The 14,641-nt window shown below is 37.5% G+C and overlaps 2 protein-coding genes across 2 annotated transcripts in view; one reads left to right on the top strand and one right to left on the bottom strand.

Moving 5' to 3' along the window:
- The window catches only part of UBAC2 (UBA domain containing 2), an 87,823-nt gene that overhangs the window by 35,304 nt on the left and 37,878 nt on the right, over window positions 1-14,641 (top strand). The window lies entirely within an intron of this gene.
- On the bottom strand, window positions 3,923-14,273 carry LOC146444567 (G-protein coupled receptor 183-like). The gene is made up of 2 exons (XM_085057235.1): window positions 14,082-14,273; window positions 3,923-6,838 (listed from the first exon to the last, which is right to left on the bottom strand). Exons 1-2 carry the CDS (start codon window positions 14,120-14,122, stop codon window positions 5,734-5,736), a joined length of 1,146 nt encoding a protein of 381 aa, XP_084913361.1. The 5' UTR covers window positions 14,123-14,273; the 3' UTR covers window positions 3,923-5,733.

The raw sequence follows: 14,641 nt of genomic DNA, 5'->3' as shown, positions 1-14,641 counted from the left end.
CAAGTTTGGAGTGTCTCTAAGGACAGATATTTCAAAGTCTCTCTGTGCAACCTTTCTGAATGTCTGACTAACCTCATGATGAAAAAATGTTTCTTAATGTTGAATTGTTCCTTGATGCAACTTGTGCCTGTTACTGGGTGTTGTCATCTTTTGGTATCCCTCCCCATTCCACATTAGGCAGTCGAAGACAGCAGTAACATCTTAGTCTTCCCTCTCCAGGCTGAACCATCTCAGTTCCCTCAGCCTCTCCTCTTGTAACATGTTCTTCAAGCCCCTTCAGTATTTTTGGTGGCGTTCTGCTGAGCTTCTTCCAGTATGCCAAGTATCTTTCTTGTACTGGGAAGTCCAAAACTCAATTCCAGGCATGTTCTCACAAATACTGAATGGAAGGGAAAGATTGCTTCTGTTTAAACACAGTCCCATACGTGTTTGGCTATGGGTCACACTGTTAACTCCCCTCTAACTTGTCCACCAGGAGCCCAGACTTTTTTGCCACTCTGCCTTCTAACTAGGTCATGCCCAGCCTGCACTACTGTGTGGGGTTATTCTAGCTCAGATAAAGGGTACTGCATTTGGCTTGCTGTACTTCATGAGGTTCATGTGAGACCATTTTTCCAGCCCATTGAGGTCCAGTTCTTCCTTATTTAGTGCATCGGAGCAAGGTTATCCAAATTTGTCAGTCATGTGGCAAGATCCTAGTTTAGAGAACCGTTATGCTAATGTGGTAGAAAAAGTAGATCAGTATGATGTTGATCTCATGTGTATGGAGATATCCCATTCTCTTCTGTCACACAGGTTGAGCACAGTTATATTCCCATTCTTTATTTACAATTGCCTTCTATCTTTCCTTTAGAATGAAGTGGTGAATAGCTTTTATCTGACTGTTCACAGAAGAGACAAGATGTCTTAAAGGAAGGGGATTTGATGCATGTCTGTAAAATCACGAGTAATGTCGTCAGGGCTAATAAGGAGTCGCTGTGTTTACTTGTTTCTGGTACAAGAGGCAAGGGACTTCAGATGAAACTAGCAGGTGTCACAAGTGAACGAAAATGGCTCCAGACACCATGGGTAGTTATTCTACCATTCTTATTTGCTACTAGTTATTCTACTATTCTTATTTGCAACTTCTTGCTGCAAAACGCTGTCGTCACAGACATTTTATTTGAGTTCAAAACGGGACCAGACAGGCTGATGGAAGAAAACATTGATTGAGGGCTGTCATGTGCAAAGATGAGACATCTGCCTCAGGAAGTCCAAAGTTAGACATTGCAGGAAGCCAAGGAAGTATTCTGAGGGGAAAAAAATTTGAGGAAATATGTCTTAGCATTAACTACACGAACAGTAATTCCCATTTTTCTTCGGAGAAGAGTTGTAGCTTGGCAAAATTTTTTGTATTTATTTTGCGCTGCAGTCTTAGTTTACAGGCTGCAGATTAGCCAAGATTGTATTAGGAAATATTGCACTCAGATGAATTTGTTGTTTTTCAAGTAGTTCTTGTGTCTGTTGACACACTGTGTCTGTATTGAGCCAGCACAGTGGGATACTGCTGAATACAAACCTTAGTTTATCTTCAGTTGTTCCCCTGCTCTGCCCCGCAGATGTGGTGATAGAAGAGAACAGAGTATGTCACTGCTTTTCAGTTCCTCCAAAACTGGTCATATAAGGCAAAGCTTTTCTTCTCTTTCTCTTTGGCTACATGCTATTTATTTTTCCAATGCTGCAAGCTGTCTCCTTGTTTACTTAGAGTCTCCTCATTCCTTGCTTACCTAAAAGCTTCTAAGTTTCAGAACAATGATAGTCTTAAATGGAATATCTATTTAAAAGAACCAAAACCTTTCTTTTTTTTTATTTTTTTAAACTAATGAGTGTGCTGATTTCAGAGGCGTCACTAACCACTTTCAAGAACCATGTTATTTGTGGTAGGACGTTTACCACTTCAGACAGTTGCTGTTACTGTCTTTTGCTAGATGACCATGTTGCTGACAGGTTCCTCATCTACATAGCTTTCAGAGCCACAGACAAGAGTCAGGCAGCAATGCCCTGGGGAATACCTGTCCTCTTCTGCTGGGACTGTAAGCCACAGGAGTCTGCCTTCTTTATCTCTGCAGTTTCAGTTAGTCTTCGATACCTTTGAGCCCAAGGAAGCTGAAGGTACTTGCAATATTACTCTTTAGTTTTGTGCTCTCAATGGAAGAAAAGATGGAGGTAGTAGACGCTCTTCGGCTGGAAGTGTGTGTGTCTTGGGATTTTTCACATGGTGCACCTTTACTTCATGTTTGACAGTAGGTGTCTATCCAGCTTTCTTCTCTGGACTTGGGCAGAGACAGGGAAAATGTACCATTTGGCCTCCATCATAATTTTTACTTCCTGTATGCTCTGTCACATTCCCTACCAGATAAAATTTGAGAGAGATGTCAGCAGAGGACATGCAGTGTTAGTACATGTAGTTGGAGTCCTCCCAGCAACTGCCTAGCCTGACACTACAAAGCAGAGAGATAAAAGATATTTTGTTGTTTTCTCATGAACATGGGTTCCAAGATCCTGACTAGACTTCACCGTCCAAAGAAAGACCCAGTTTTTCTGAAAAGCTCCAGTCAGATCCTCACAGTGACCAAGCCGTTTGAACCTAGTGCTACTTGTCAGCTGCTTTATTTGTATGTGAAAAGCATGAAAGGGCCCCAGGTTTGTGTGACATTTACCAGCCTATCACACAGAGAGGAGCATTGCTTAGAATGTATGAAAAGCTTTTCCCAGAGAAAAAGCTTCTTTTGCAAAGCTTGTACTGCTTCAAGCCACAAGTTGTATGGCATGGCATCCTTGTACCTTTTAAGACAAACACATCCATTGCATACTCAGTGCTGGAGAGGGAAAGAGATACCAGGTATGGATTTTCCCCTTTCATTCATGTCTCTGTGGTATTTGGGAGAGACCTGAGGGTGTGCCACTATATATAAACAGTACTGGGGGAAGAGCACCAGCAGGGTAAATAGATAAGGGCACTGCGAAGGAAACCAGTTGTTTGAGAACAGCTGTAATTTGCATTACTACTGTTCTCCTTTGGTCCCGTGCAGCAGGTTGTTACCATCATTCTGGTTATGGCTGCCAGCCCCGTGGCACAGCTAGTACAAGGAACAGGACAGATGCTCTCTAAACATTTTACTTCAGTGCTGTGTCCCAGGTCAAGTGAATCCCCCACTGCTACTTTTGGCATATGACAGAAAAGAGTCTCCTCATTGACACAAATGTCCTTGAGCTGTGAGTACATCCTGACAAGTAGTGAGGAGCAGAAGTGGCATCAGCTGCCACAGATAAGAATTGTCACTGTCTATATGTCTATGCTTGTAGGACTTTTGTCAGGAAACTGAGCTTATCTTAGCTTTTAAAGATTCTTATTTTATTGGTTTCATTGGCATTTGAGAAGTATTAAAATCAGAAGAAAAAAATAGCCTTTCGCAAACCCATATCTAACTGGACCCATGCAAGAGCAAAAGCTCTTCGATGTAAAGTTAACTGTGTGTGAATGTTGATGTGATTTAGAAATAAAGTATAATATTGAAAATAACAGAATTGCTAATGTGACAAAATGGGGATAGTAAAAGATTTTCAATAGAGAGCTTCACTTTGTTTCCACTTTGAAGGGTGTAGTTATCTGCAGTATGTGGTGTTTTAACAGACGTTTAAGTTACATTTTACAGACAAATATAAAAAGGACTTCTGGTCTTGAAGGTTTTATAATTGCGGTTAAATGAAATGCATACTAAAAACACAAGAAGGCTTAGACATTAGTGGACTAAAATAAGCTTGTATTACTGTGATGTTAATAATACATATATTTTATTTCTACAACTTCTAGGTACTCTTGCGTGGTCTGTGATTTTATCCGGGTACGAGTTGCTTATTCCAATAGGAACACATTCTTAAATAATATTTTAAAATAGTTTATTAAAAAAGCTGACAAGAACAGAACCACTAGAACACACAGAATTAAGTAGAACTTCTCCTGATAAAAATTATTCCTCTTACACTGTTTTTCTGAAGCTGCATAGTGTCTTTTAGAATTAGAAAATACAGAATTAGAATTTTAGAATTAGAAACTCAATTTTGGCAGTCTAAGTGGTGTGAAGTACAGGTGGGTTTGTGGGTTTTTTCCATAAAAAAGTAATTTTTAATTTTATGTTTCCGTACTGCTCTTCAGATATGACCCTTCCATGTTTGCAGGTAGGCAGAAGTCAACACGTGAGAAAGGAAGGATTGCAAAGATGACAAATCTAACTATATTTGTTTGACTTCCAGTACAACCTCAATTTCAGAGATATACAGCTGCAATAAATAACATTTTTTCTGACATCTGGCACAGCTTTTACTAATAATTATCAGGCACTCTTCAATTTTCCATCACAACCTCCTGGTCGAGTTACCAAGTTGTGTTGGCAAGTGAAGGCATATTAATAAGATAGAACACTAAAGAAAAGACAGAGGGGCCAGAAATAAAGTAGGGAAGGAAACTGAAATGTGACGGAAGGGCACATCAGCAGGAACTCAGGGCTTACATCCTGGATTCTCAGTTGGTATTGAGCTGATTCCAGCAGGATGTGTTTAAGTCATTTGGTCTCTTTCCTGAGCCAATTTCAGTGTGCCTAAAGGGATCCCAGATATGCTGTATGAAGGTATGATGGGAAAGTTTGTTCTTTCCCAGCCAATTCTGCTGTTCTCATTTATTGATCTTTCAGGTATATATATACACTATAAACAGTACTTAAAGAGAGGTAGCCATCTCACACCAACAGAATTAACCTATTAATTTACTTTTTGGTGGTCTCAACTATGAACTTTTATTCAGGTATCAAAAACATTTGTCTTGTGTTCATGTCTGACTTCATCAGAAGTTCTGAAGAACCCTGTATCACTGTTCTTTTAACTGCAATGGTGCAGTTTTCATGTTACAGTCTCTTGCTTCAATTTGTGTTTATAAATAATCTATATACAACAGGAGTAGAGAGAGACTTTTTACAATAAACACTAGAAAAGGAAGTTTTCCTTTAGGAAAAGGAGTAAAGCGGTAATATACCTTGTGAAGATGAGTGATTTAACATACAGGAGATGTTCAGTGTTGAGGAGAACAAAACAGTTCGTTAGCTTTTCATGTGTTATATTTGACAATATTTTCTATGTGAATTGTCCAGTAAGGCATTTGTGCTCCAAATACTGTAAAATGCAGTTTCACCTCCAAGGGGCTATAAACTAAGTATTCGCCATAGTCAAATGAGCACAGAAGTTGTCCATTTTATCTCAAAATTTGATTTCCTTTGTTTTTGTGACTGGGCCAACAAAACGGTTGCTGTAATTGGAGCTCAGCTAAGAGGTCTTCAAATTTTCAGATGTTCTGGTTGTAGTTGGTCTGAAGTGTGAGCTTTATTTGTGTTCAGTTCAAACTGTGAATTGACTCTGCTTGAGTTAGTAACATGCAGGCATGTGTATATGCAGCTTGGAATCTGAACATTCACAATGGTGCATATTTCCTGGAAAAAACAAGTGGTCAGTCAAAAGGATTCAACAAGATTGTAATGGTGAGTTTTCCTGCTGTCCTGTGACAATTATTTTTCAGTCCATCACTCCTTGATTCCCTGACATCCTGAGAAACAGAATTTTACTTAATCTGCTGTACAGGGAGCACTGAGTTTTTGCTATGGACCCTGATTTTTAGTCTTGGTCCACCATGGTGTACTACAGACTTTATTTTTCAGGTAGTTTTCCATTGGAAGATTTAGCAAGTACCGTCATTTGCGTTTCTCCCACATCACGTGAACTTTCTTCATGGTGTGATCTGGCAGCACTTGAAATTGATACACTCACTTGTCGTCTCAGTATTTTCAGTACAGTTCTCTTGTATCCTTTGCATGCAAAGAAATAGATGAAAGGATCTAAGCAGCAGTTAAAATTCATCAGAAATACAGTATAATGGAGAGACTTCTGGAAAATTTTCTTTTCAGTGCACAAGGGTTCTTGCTGAAGTTTCTTTATCATGTGTTGTATGATTGCAACATGATAAGGGGTAAAGCAGATGATGAACACTATAATTACAAATATGATTGTATTGATGGCTTTTTTGTTTATCCCTGATTTTTCAGTCAGTGGATTTTCCTTGGCTGTTTGAAAAAGTTTGCAGCTGATTTGAGAGTAGCAAAATAGTATAATCCCCAAGGGAATGAGGTACCCTATTAAACAGGCAGCAAGAAGTATAAATGGTAGATGTTCTATTTTTTCAAAGTTTGGATATTCCATACATGTAGTCCTTTCTTCTTCTTCCTGTGACATGGATTGTATAAGTAATGGGAAAGTTTGACTGAATACAAGAAACCAGACGAAGACACAAATGCCTTTGGCATATTTAATCCTTCTGATCTTGTATCGGAAGGGGTGGACAACAGCGAAAAACCTGTCAATGCTCAAGCACGTCATGAAGTTCACTCCTGCATAGGTATTGATGTAAAACAAGAGCGCGGTTATTCGACATAAAGCCTCTCCAAATGGCCAGTGAAATCCCAGTGCATAGTAGGCTATCCTGGTTGGCAAGGCAATGCAGAACAGCAGATCAGAGAAGACGAGGTTTGTTGAATAGAGGGTAGTGGAGTTGATCTTCTTTCTGTTTTTAAAAATGACGGTGAGGGCAATGGTGTTTCCAAGCACCCCAAGAATCAAGATGGAGCCGTAGAAGACAGACAGTAATATCCGTGCCGTGTCTTTGTGCTCATATAAGTCACAGGTAGAACTGTTGGTCTCAGAGGCTGTGAAAGTGTCCATTTCTGCAACCACTGTTGTTGCAGGAAGCTCAGTAGACCTAACATGAAAACCAAAAACAACAAAAGGGAACATTTTGTAATGAATGTAGATAAACTTATTTTGCATAATGATGGACAGCCTCTGTTGCAAAATAAGGCTAAAAAACTGAAATGAAACTTCACTGCTGTGAAATACTTCTCAAGACTCAATCTGAAAACAAGCAAATAAACAGGTGCCTCTTTTTGACTTTTCTGTTTTGATCCCAATTCCTTCTCTAATGAATAAAATCAGACAGGGGCAATGTAATAAACCAGGTTCAAAATATATTTGGAACATGAAGTCTATAGTTGTTCAGGAGGTGGGAGACTGTTTAGAGCAATCTGAGGGGAAAAAGTCTGAAGAAAACACATGATAAAGGATCATATGAAATCCCCAAGGGTCAGACAAGCAGACAAAATATTTTAAATGTCTTTCAGTTATTTTTTAGGGAGTTTTTTTGTTTCTAAAAATTCACATTGTGATGCTTTAACTTGTTTATAGGAATTTTTTTCCTTAACATTCTTGTCATATTGACATTATAATAGAATTATAGATTCATTTTGGTTGGAAACTACCTTTATGACCACATATTTCAACCATAATAACTCAACTAGTTTCATTCTAGTTTTAAGAATTGGCTTTTGGAATCTTAGTCAAATATTGTTACATATATAAATTCTTTAGACTACTACTTTAATCACACTTTAGTGACACTGCTAAAGAGAGAGAATGCAGGTGAAATATTTTACACTTTGTCAATTTAATAGATTTTTGAAATTGTTTCATCTGGACAGTCACAAGTAGCAGAGAGTTACAAAGTGGCAGTGATTTGGTGGACTTAGAAAATATTAAACAGTGATCCAGCAGAATTTCAGAAATGGAAAAAACCCCATCCTGTTGATACAGCTCTCAGTGCAAACATTTCTCAGGTCTGCTGTTACCTGATAGTTGTATAGTGTAAGCATAAATGTTAGAAAGGATGGGGCATCTCATGTTACTCCTTGAGCAGCTGTTATGCAAAAGGGTGGGTCTTAGAGGCATCATTTATGGATTTAAACAGCAGTCAAAACAAGATTGTTCTGCTTTAATGCAGAATACTATCTGAAGATAAAAGCTGTTGCAACTGGAATTTTAAGTCTGTCTTGTTCCTTTTGTTAACATGTCTGTGTTATTTCTGAGGATCTGTCTTTCAATACACAATATTTACAAGCAACTGTAGCCTGTTGCCCTTCAAAAAAGTCTTTTTGGGAAATACCTCTCAGTTTTAAGGGGTTTAAACTACACATTTTAGAATGCATTCATTATCCTTTTATTAACTTGTGAAAGCATTAAAAGGTTAGTATCTTCTTTCATGATTTGAGGAGATTATCCTTATGTCAGGCTGTTCACATCTGATGTACCTGCATCACATACTGTATTATAAACTTGTCTGAACAGACTTCTGGCCGGGTTAGCAGAGGAACATAAGGTATTCTGTAAACAATAAATCTGCAGATTGTGGATGATGTGTATTAAAATATGTAAATTAGTTCTATTACATGTTTAAGGAAGAAATTTAACTTCCAGGTAGTACATTAAGTCTGTGTTTGCTGTGTTCCATAGACAGGAGGGAAGACAGGTGAGTGATTTCTGACTGATTGATGTACAGTGTTCTTAGATATTTGTGAATACTGTCTGTCAAGAGGGAGGTATACTGCATTCAGGGCTGTATGTCAAATCCGAAGTGGGAGTTCTTTGGCTTGAATAAAGGAACTAATCTGGTAAATAACAACTCCAGCTGTAGTGCAGATTTAAGAATGTCAGTAATTTTGTATTAGTTAATTCTGCATTGTTCACACTGTCTTGGTGTTAGCGTGCTTGGTGATTGATTAATCCAGTAGTTATTACCCTAAGGATAGTTCTGGTATGATTTGCTTCTGTCTTTTCCCTTGTAGAAGTGTTTAGGATGGCTTTTGTTTTACCTAAGTGTAATAGGCTGCTTTTTGCCTAAAATGGTGTGGGTTTGTGTAGGCACCTGGATGTGACTCAGTGAGGTATTTTGTTCTGCTTCTCATACTTAAATGCTTCTGATCCTTGTTCACGCTTCCAGCATCACATCTATCTTCTATTAATCACTTTCTTGAAATTTAGGTAAAATCATTTTGTCTACATATTTGGGGAAGAATAATCTAAGATCTTTGTTAAACAGTTCAATTGCAGGAACTAGATACAACATATTAAGTACATAATTTTATTTTTGCTTTAAAGTTGTAATAGTTTTGGTTCAAATATAATGCACATAACTGTCACATCCATTTATTTCTTTCTACAAACATTTGTAAAACGTAGAATATCTATTATACAAACACATTGAACTATGGTTTAGGAAAAAACCTGTAATTTCAGTGAAATACTTTTTTTTTTTTTTTTTTTACATCAGGAGCAGAATTTCATAAATTGCATGTTACCTAATTTTGTGCTATGAAGTTGGATCTTCAGTGTAATAAATTAGAACTTGTTGTTCAAAATAGGATATTCATCCTCATGTATAACAGTGGCTATATTGAGAAGGAGTCCTAGCTGTGATAGTATTTGTGTCTATTCATGGTGCTAGCATGGATATCCATTGGGAGCAGTTCCATGGCAGGATAAAATGACCACAAACAGATGAGGAGAAAGCTGGAGGAACAGAGCTCGTGGACCTTCCAGGGCAGTGTGCACATCAGCTAAGCTGTACTCCTTTGCTGTCTCTTCTACCTGCTGTGGGAGTCAGCCCTGGGGGCAGAGAGTATTCTTTTTGATCCTCTGTTATCCCCAAAATATTTTGACTGTTAATGCAGGGAACACATTTTACAATGCTCTAGATGAGTATTACTGTTTTTTCTATCTGTAGGTATGTATGGGCATTTTTGAGAGTGTTTAGGTGCTGCATTACCTGAATAGATTTATTTTTAAAAATTGCATCTGGTTTGTGGCCTAAACAGATGATGAAGTTGATACCATCCACCATAATGTGCATCACCTGAGCTGTGGTAATGTCTTTGTACATCTAAACTCCATTCACCTCAGCAGGTATTTCACCTTTTCTTGCCAATCTTGGAGAAGGCTGCATTAAAAAAAGTATTTTCTTCCTGAAAGGTGTCTAGACTATTAAGTAAGAAAAGATTTTTTTTTTTAAATTCTATCCCTTGTGATAGGTTGCTGTTTATTTCTTTGCAGCAATCCTGAGTGATCCACTTATACGTACAGCATATGACAGCCTCCGTAGAATGCATCTAAGAAAAGAACATTTTGAATACTTTCTGTGAGTTTTGTGTTATTGGAGAAAAAATGTGGAATGGTACATCCTTACTGCTGCAAACCTCAGACTAGCTGGACTTGACTCTGTTTTAATGAGCTGTGTGCCTGAATAACTTATGAGAACATGGCCATTAGTGTCCCAAATCCAGATGCACCGTTGAACTTACCCTCTAGAATCACTGCTAAAACCTTTGCTCTTCTAGACTGTTGGATTCAATACCCCTCCAGTGGTTTTCCAGGTTTACTAATGATACTACTCTGAAGTATATATTTGAAAAAAGATCATATTAATTTCCCTTTCAATGTAATAATTGTAGAAAACAATATGAGAGGTTTTTGGCTTAGAGTTACATGCAGAATTTTAAGTTACAAAGTGTTGAAAATTCCTGTATGTATATCTTTATTGTAAAGAAGGTTGTTCAGGTTTTCACATTTTCTGAGTCTGTAAACACTTGGTGACACAGACCACTTACGTACTGTAATGGCCATTGCTCTCTGCTTCTACCTGGGAGGACCTTATGCCTGAGAGAGTTTAAAAGTAGTTTTACTGTTAAATACTATGCCCAGGCTTGCAACCAGTTCAGGTTGTTCCTTATTGTTCTTTCACTTGCCATTTTCAAGTCATAACACTGTGTTTGCTTTCTGACCACCAAATTTCTTTAGCCAATTACCTTATGAGATTTGTTAGACAGGCAGCTGCTCCTGTATTCTCTGTGTTTCTTGATATTTCTCAGCAATAGCATCCATCTGGGGAAAAAATTGCAGCCCATGGCAAGCTCTTACAAAATCTAGCATGTCTGAAATCTGTGCAGGTGCCTTTCTAAACCAGTATTGTGATCTCATCAAAGAAAAAAAATAACTGGTGTAGGAGATCTGTGTTGTGTGAAAACATTTGATTGGCATTAGTCATTTGTTTTATGTGTATATGTTTGTTTTGTGTTTAATCCCCACAGCAAAAGGTGTTTGATGAGCAGGCTGGTGGCTCCAATCTGGAAGTACTACATAGTCCAAAGCTCTGGTTCATAGACATGTTCATGTCTGATGAGCTTTATATGGGGTATCATAATATTACAGACATTTAACTGTTAACAAGCATAGACTTAAGCTGTGAGTTAGCAATTGCATGGGTTACATGGGTTACCTTAGATTACATGGGTTGGAATTGTGTGCAAGCAGTGGTACAAACCTCTCTCTGTATGATAAATGAAATTTCTTGTTTTCATCTCTTGCTTTTGCTGAGGAGCACCATCCATCTTTTCAGCAGAACAGGGAACATGTAGAAGGCTTTCACTGGGTGTTGTAATCTAATGTGTGATTTCTCTGTGTCTCTTTGTAATTTTCATTCTTTGAAGATGAATCCCTGGTGCATCTGTCCAGTAGCTAATGTAAGAGGGATACTAATTCAATTCTTGGAAAGGCATAGCAGGTCATTACAAAGATCTCTCCTGGCTCTATACACAGTAGGGTTTAGTCACTCTGAGGCAGACAATATTTCTTTAACGAATAGTATTGTGGGATAATGGTGTCTATCTATGCATAAAGAGTATAAATTATTTTAAAGGAATGATCAGGAAAGAGACTTCTCTTCCCGCCAAGATTCATTGATCGTACAGTCCTCTATAGGTGTAACCTGTGTAGGTCTTACAGAGTTCTAAAACAGTAGAAGGTGGGAAATATGCAGTGCTGTGTTTGTGTTGGTTTAATTTTTTCTTTAATCTCAATTTTTTTTTTTTTGTTGACCAGTCATATTTACTGTTTGGGTTTCTATTTTAGCATGCAGGTGATCTTTATTGTAGAGTCTTTCCTCTGTTTGAGAAAAGGCTTGATTCAACTAAGTCATGTATGTTAAAAAAGTGTTCATGCTAAGTTGCCAAGTGGAACACTTCGTTAATATAGAAAGAACATATACCTAAGGCACATAATATCTTGGTGTACAGACTGGCAGCTGGGAACTGCACATGGTTTAATAAAAGCTGAGGTGAGAGACAGGCATGTCTTAAAGTTTCCTCTTTCTTTCTAACACTTTAACACTCATATGCTTCTAGTGCATTATGTTAATTCACCTGTTTTTCAAAAGCCAGTGAATTTTGTGTTCTAAGGGCCAGTGAATAGGCCTAATGACCTGAAGATTGAGTCCTCTGGTCACAACCCACAGCTAATTTTGATGAGTTTCAGGCTGGTGCTTTTATCACTCTTTGATATAGACCCAATTTGCTGGAATAGTAAACCCAAATTTGAAGTGCACACATCAGAGAATCCCAAGTACATATTTCATTAATTAAATTGTCTTAATAATGGCTATAAAGAATTACAATGTTCTTTCAAGTTCTAAACAGAATATGCAAGTGCACAACACTGTGGGATCTTCATGGTCCTGGCTTTCGTCTATTACTGTAGATTTTGTATAACAGTTGTTGTATGACAGTTACATTTGGTGCTCAAAAATAATAGGAACTTCAGTAAGTGAGATGGAAATAAAAGGAGTTGAGTTGAAATGCTGCATAACTAGTTAAAGAAAAAGTGGAAGTCATTTGAAGTGTACATGTCTTGCTCTTATCTGTTGGACTTCTTTCCAAGTGTTATCTGTTCTACAAAAAGTGTGAGAATTATCTAACATAAATAATCTCTGCCAAAAACACATACTAATGTGAAGAGCTGTGCTGATGCTGAAATGATTAACTTCCCTTCAGTTTATACTTGCTTAAGTATACTACATGTGAAAAGGAGAGAGCCTAAAAATAGAGCAAATAAGCAAAATAGAAGTGTGAGCCACTAACAATTACATTCTTGCAAGCAGAAGAAAAATGGGGTCAAATGATAATTTGTATTTTAGTACTAGAAAGCATGAACATCTTTAAGAGTTTTGGAGTTTCTTCTGAGTTACATGAAACCTGTAGAGGTATAGTCTTTAATTCTAGTGATTATGGCTTCAGTTTGCATCTTCTATATCAAGTTTACTATTCTTTACATGTATACATACTTCTGAGTCTGTTGACCAGAAAGGAAAGAGATTTGAGTTCTTAAAGACTAATTGCCAGGTAAATTTTCAATCCCCTTGTCTTTTCAGGAGCAGTCATGAAAATGTTAGATGAATCTCTTGTATTTTGTGCTCAAAGGCGTGTACTCTGTCTTATTTTTTAAGATAAATGATAGTTGATTTATTGTCTGTTGAACAGTCTGTCTTGTTTTGCTAGTATAATAGGAAAACTTGATCCTTTTCAATTGGGGAGGTATATAAAAATCATATCACTGGTAATATTTCTTCAGCTTTGTGACACAAAGATCAGTAAAAGGAGAAAGATGTTAGGTCATGACAATGAAGAAGAAGAATGCCTTCTAAAAACGTTGAAAGAAATGTATGCTAGAAGTTAAAAGAGGAATCAGCTCATAAAACTTCAAATTCCTGAAATGCTCTGTCACAATATTTAGACATGAGAAGAGTGACTGAGGATTTTTCAAGCTGGTAATAAAGGCTGTTTTCACAGACAAGGAGCACATGCGATAAGAGCAAGCTATGCATTCACAACCACAGTATGGATTTGTTTTAAGGCTCTCTCCTACTATTAAAGTATTCTATGAGGTTCAGTGAATGACTTAAGCACTGCACTGCTTCCCTTACTATTTCTACAGTACTTATTTCTGCATTAGTATACTTGAAATCAGTGTTGCAAAAAAACTGTCTGAGTTAAGGCAGTATGAAATATTTCCCTGTGATTGTCAGAAGGCTGTATTATAAGAAAGGACTTGAAATAACTTGCTGATGCTGTGGATCAGCATATCCTTTAAATGGAAACTAACTGGCAGCATATTAATACGGGAACATAAAATATCAAAGAATTTCTTCCATGGACCTTTTCCATACAAAAATAATTTATCCTTACCACCACTTGAAAATATCCAGTATAATGCAAAAAAGGAAATAATATTTCTGTTGCTCAGTGCCAAAGAAAAAATATAAAAAGTTAGTTCTTTTCTGTACTTACATCTCTGTAGCTTCTTGGATCCTCTGAGCAGTTAAGGGCATTAACAGGATGGCTTGACTGCGAAGGTTTACCCTTGCACATTGTTCTCTAGAGTGATTACGTGAGTCTTTTGTGGGAGGGGTAGGGTTTTTTTCAAGTGCTTAAGAAAACCCAACCCTGTTTGTGTGCTGGTCTTGATTTGCTGCCTACTGTTATATGGGATGTGAAAGCATCTATTTTTGATCCTTTTACAATTAGTCTGCTCTAAGAGAGTAATTAGAAACACTTCCGCCTCCCCCCTGAAGTTATGCATTACTGACTTTCACAGAAGGGACTTTACCCAGAGGTTTACTTGACTAATTGTTGACCAACTAAAATCCTTGTCATATGTGAAAAACTTCGCTTGTAAATCATCTGCATTTTAAAAAACTTAATTTACAGCAAAGAGCTGTGTGATCATTACATACTTTAAAACTTCTTCTTACTGATGAGATCTCAGGCAGCATGAGGAAACCTCAAAACTGAGACATACCGAGATGTTAAAGCAGATGTCTCAAATGCCTCTGGACATTCCCAGCACA

The sequence above is a fragment of the Lichenostomus cassidix genome, chromosome 1 (genome assembly GCF_008360975.1).
Source record: "Lichenostomus cassidix isolate B80296 chromosome 1, HeHo_3.0, whole genome shotgun sequence".
In the NCBI taxonomy this organism is placed as follows: Eukaryota; Metazoa; Chordata; class Aves; order Passeriformes; family Meliphagidae; genus Lichenostomus; species Lichenostomus cassidix.
Note: the sequence above shows the minus strand (reverse complement) of the source record. Positions and strands in the feature narration are given on the sequence as shown.

Excerpts from the sequence above, each read along its gene's own strand:
- LOC146444567 (XM_085057235.1), bottom strand. The coding sequence starts at position 14,122 with ATGCCCTTAACTGCTCAGAGGATCCAAGAAGCTACAGAGAT. Across the intron at positions 6,839-14,081 it reads ATCCAAGAAGCTACAGAGAT|GTCTACTGAGCTTCCTGCAA; the intron begins GTAAGTACAGAA and ends TTTTCATGTTAG.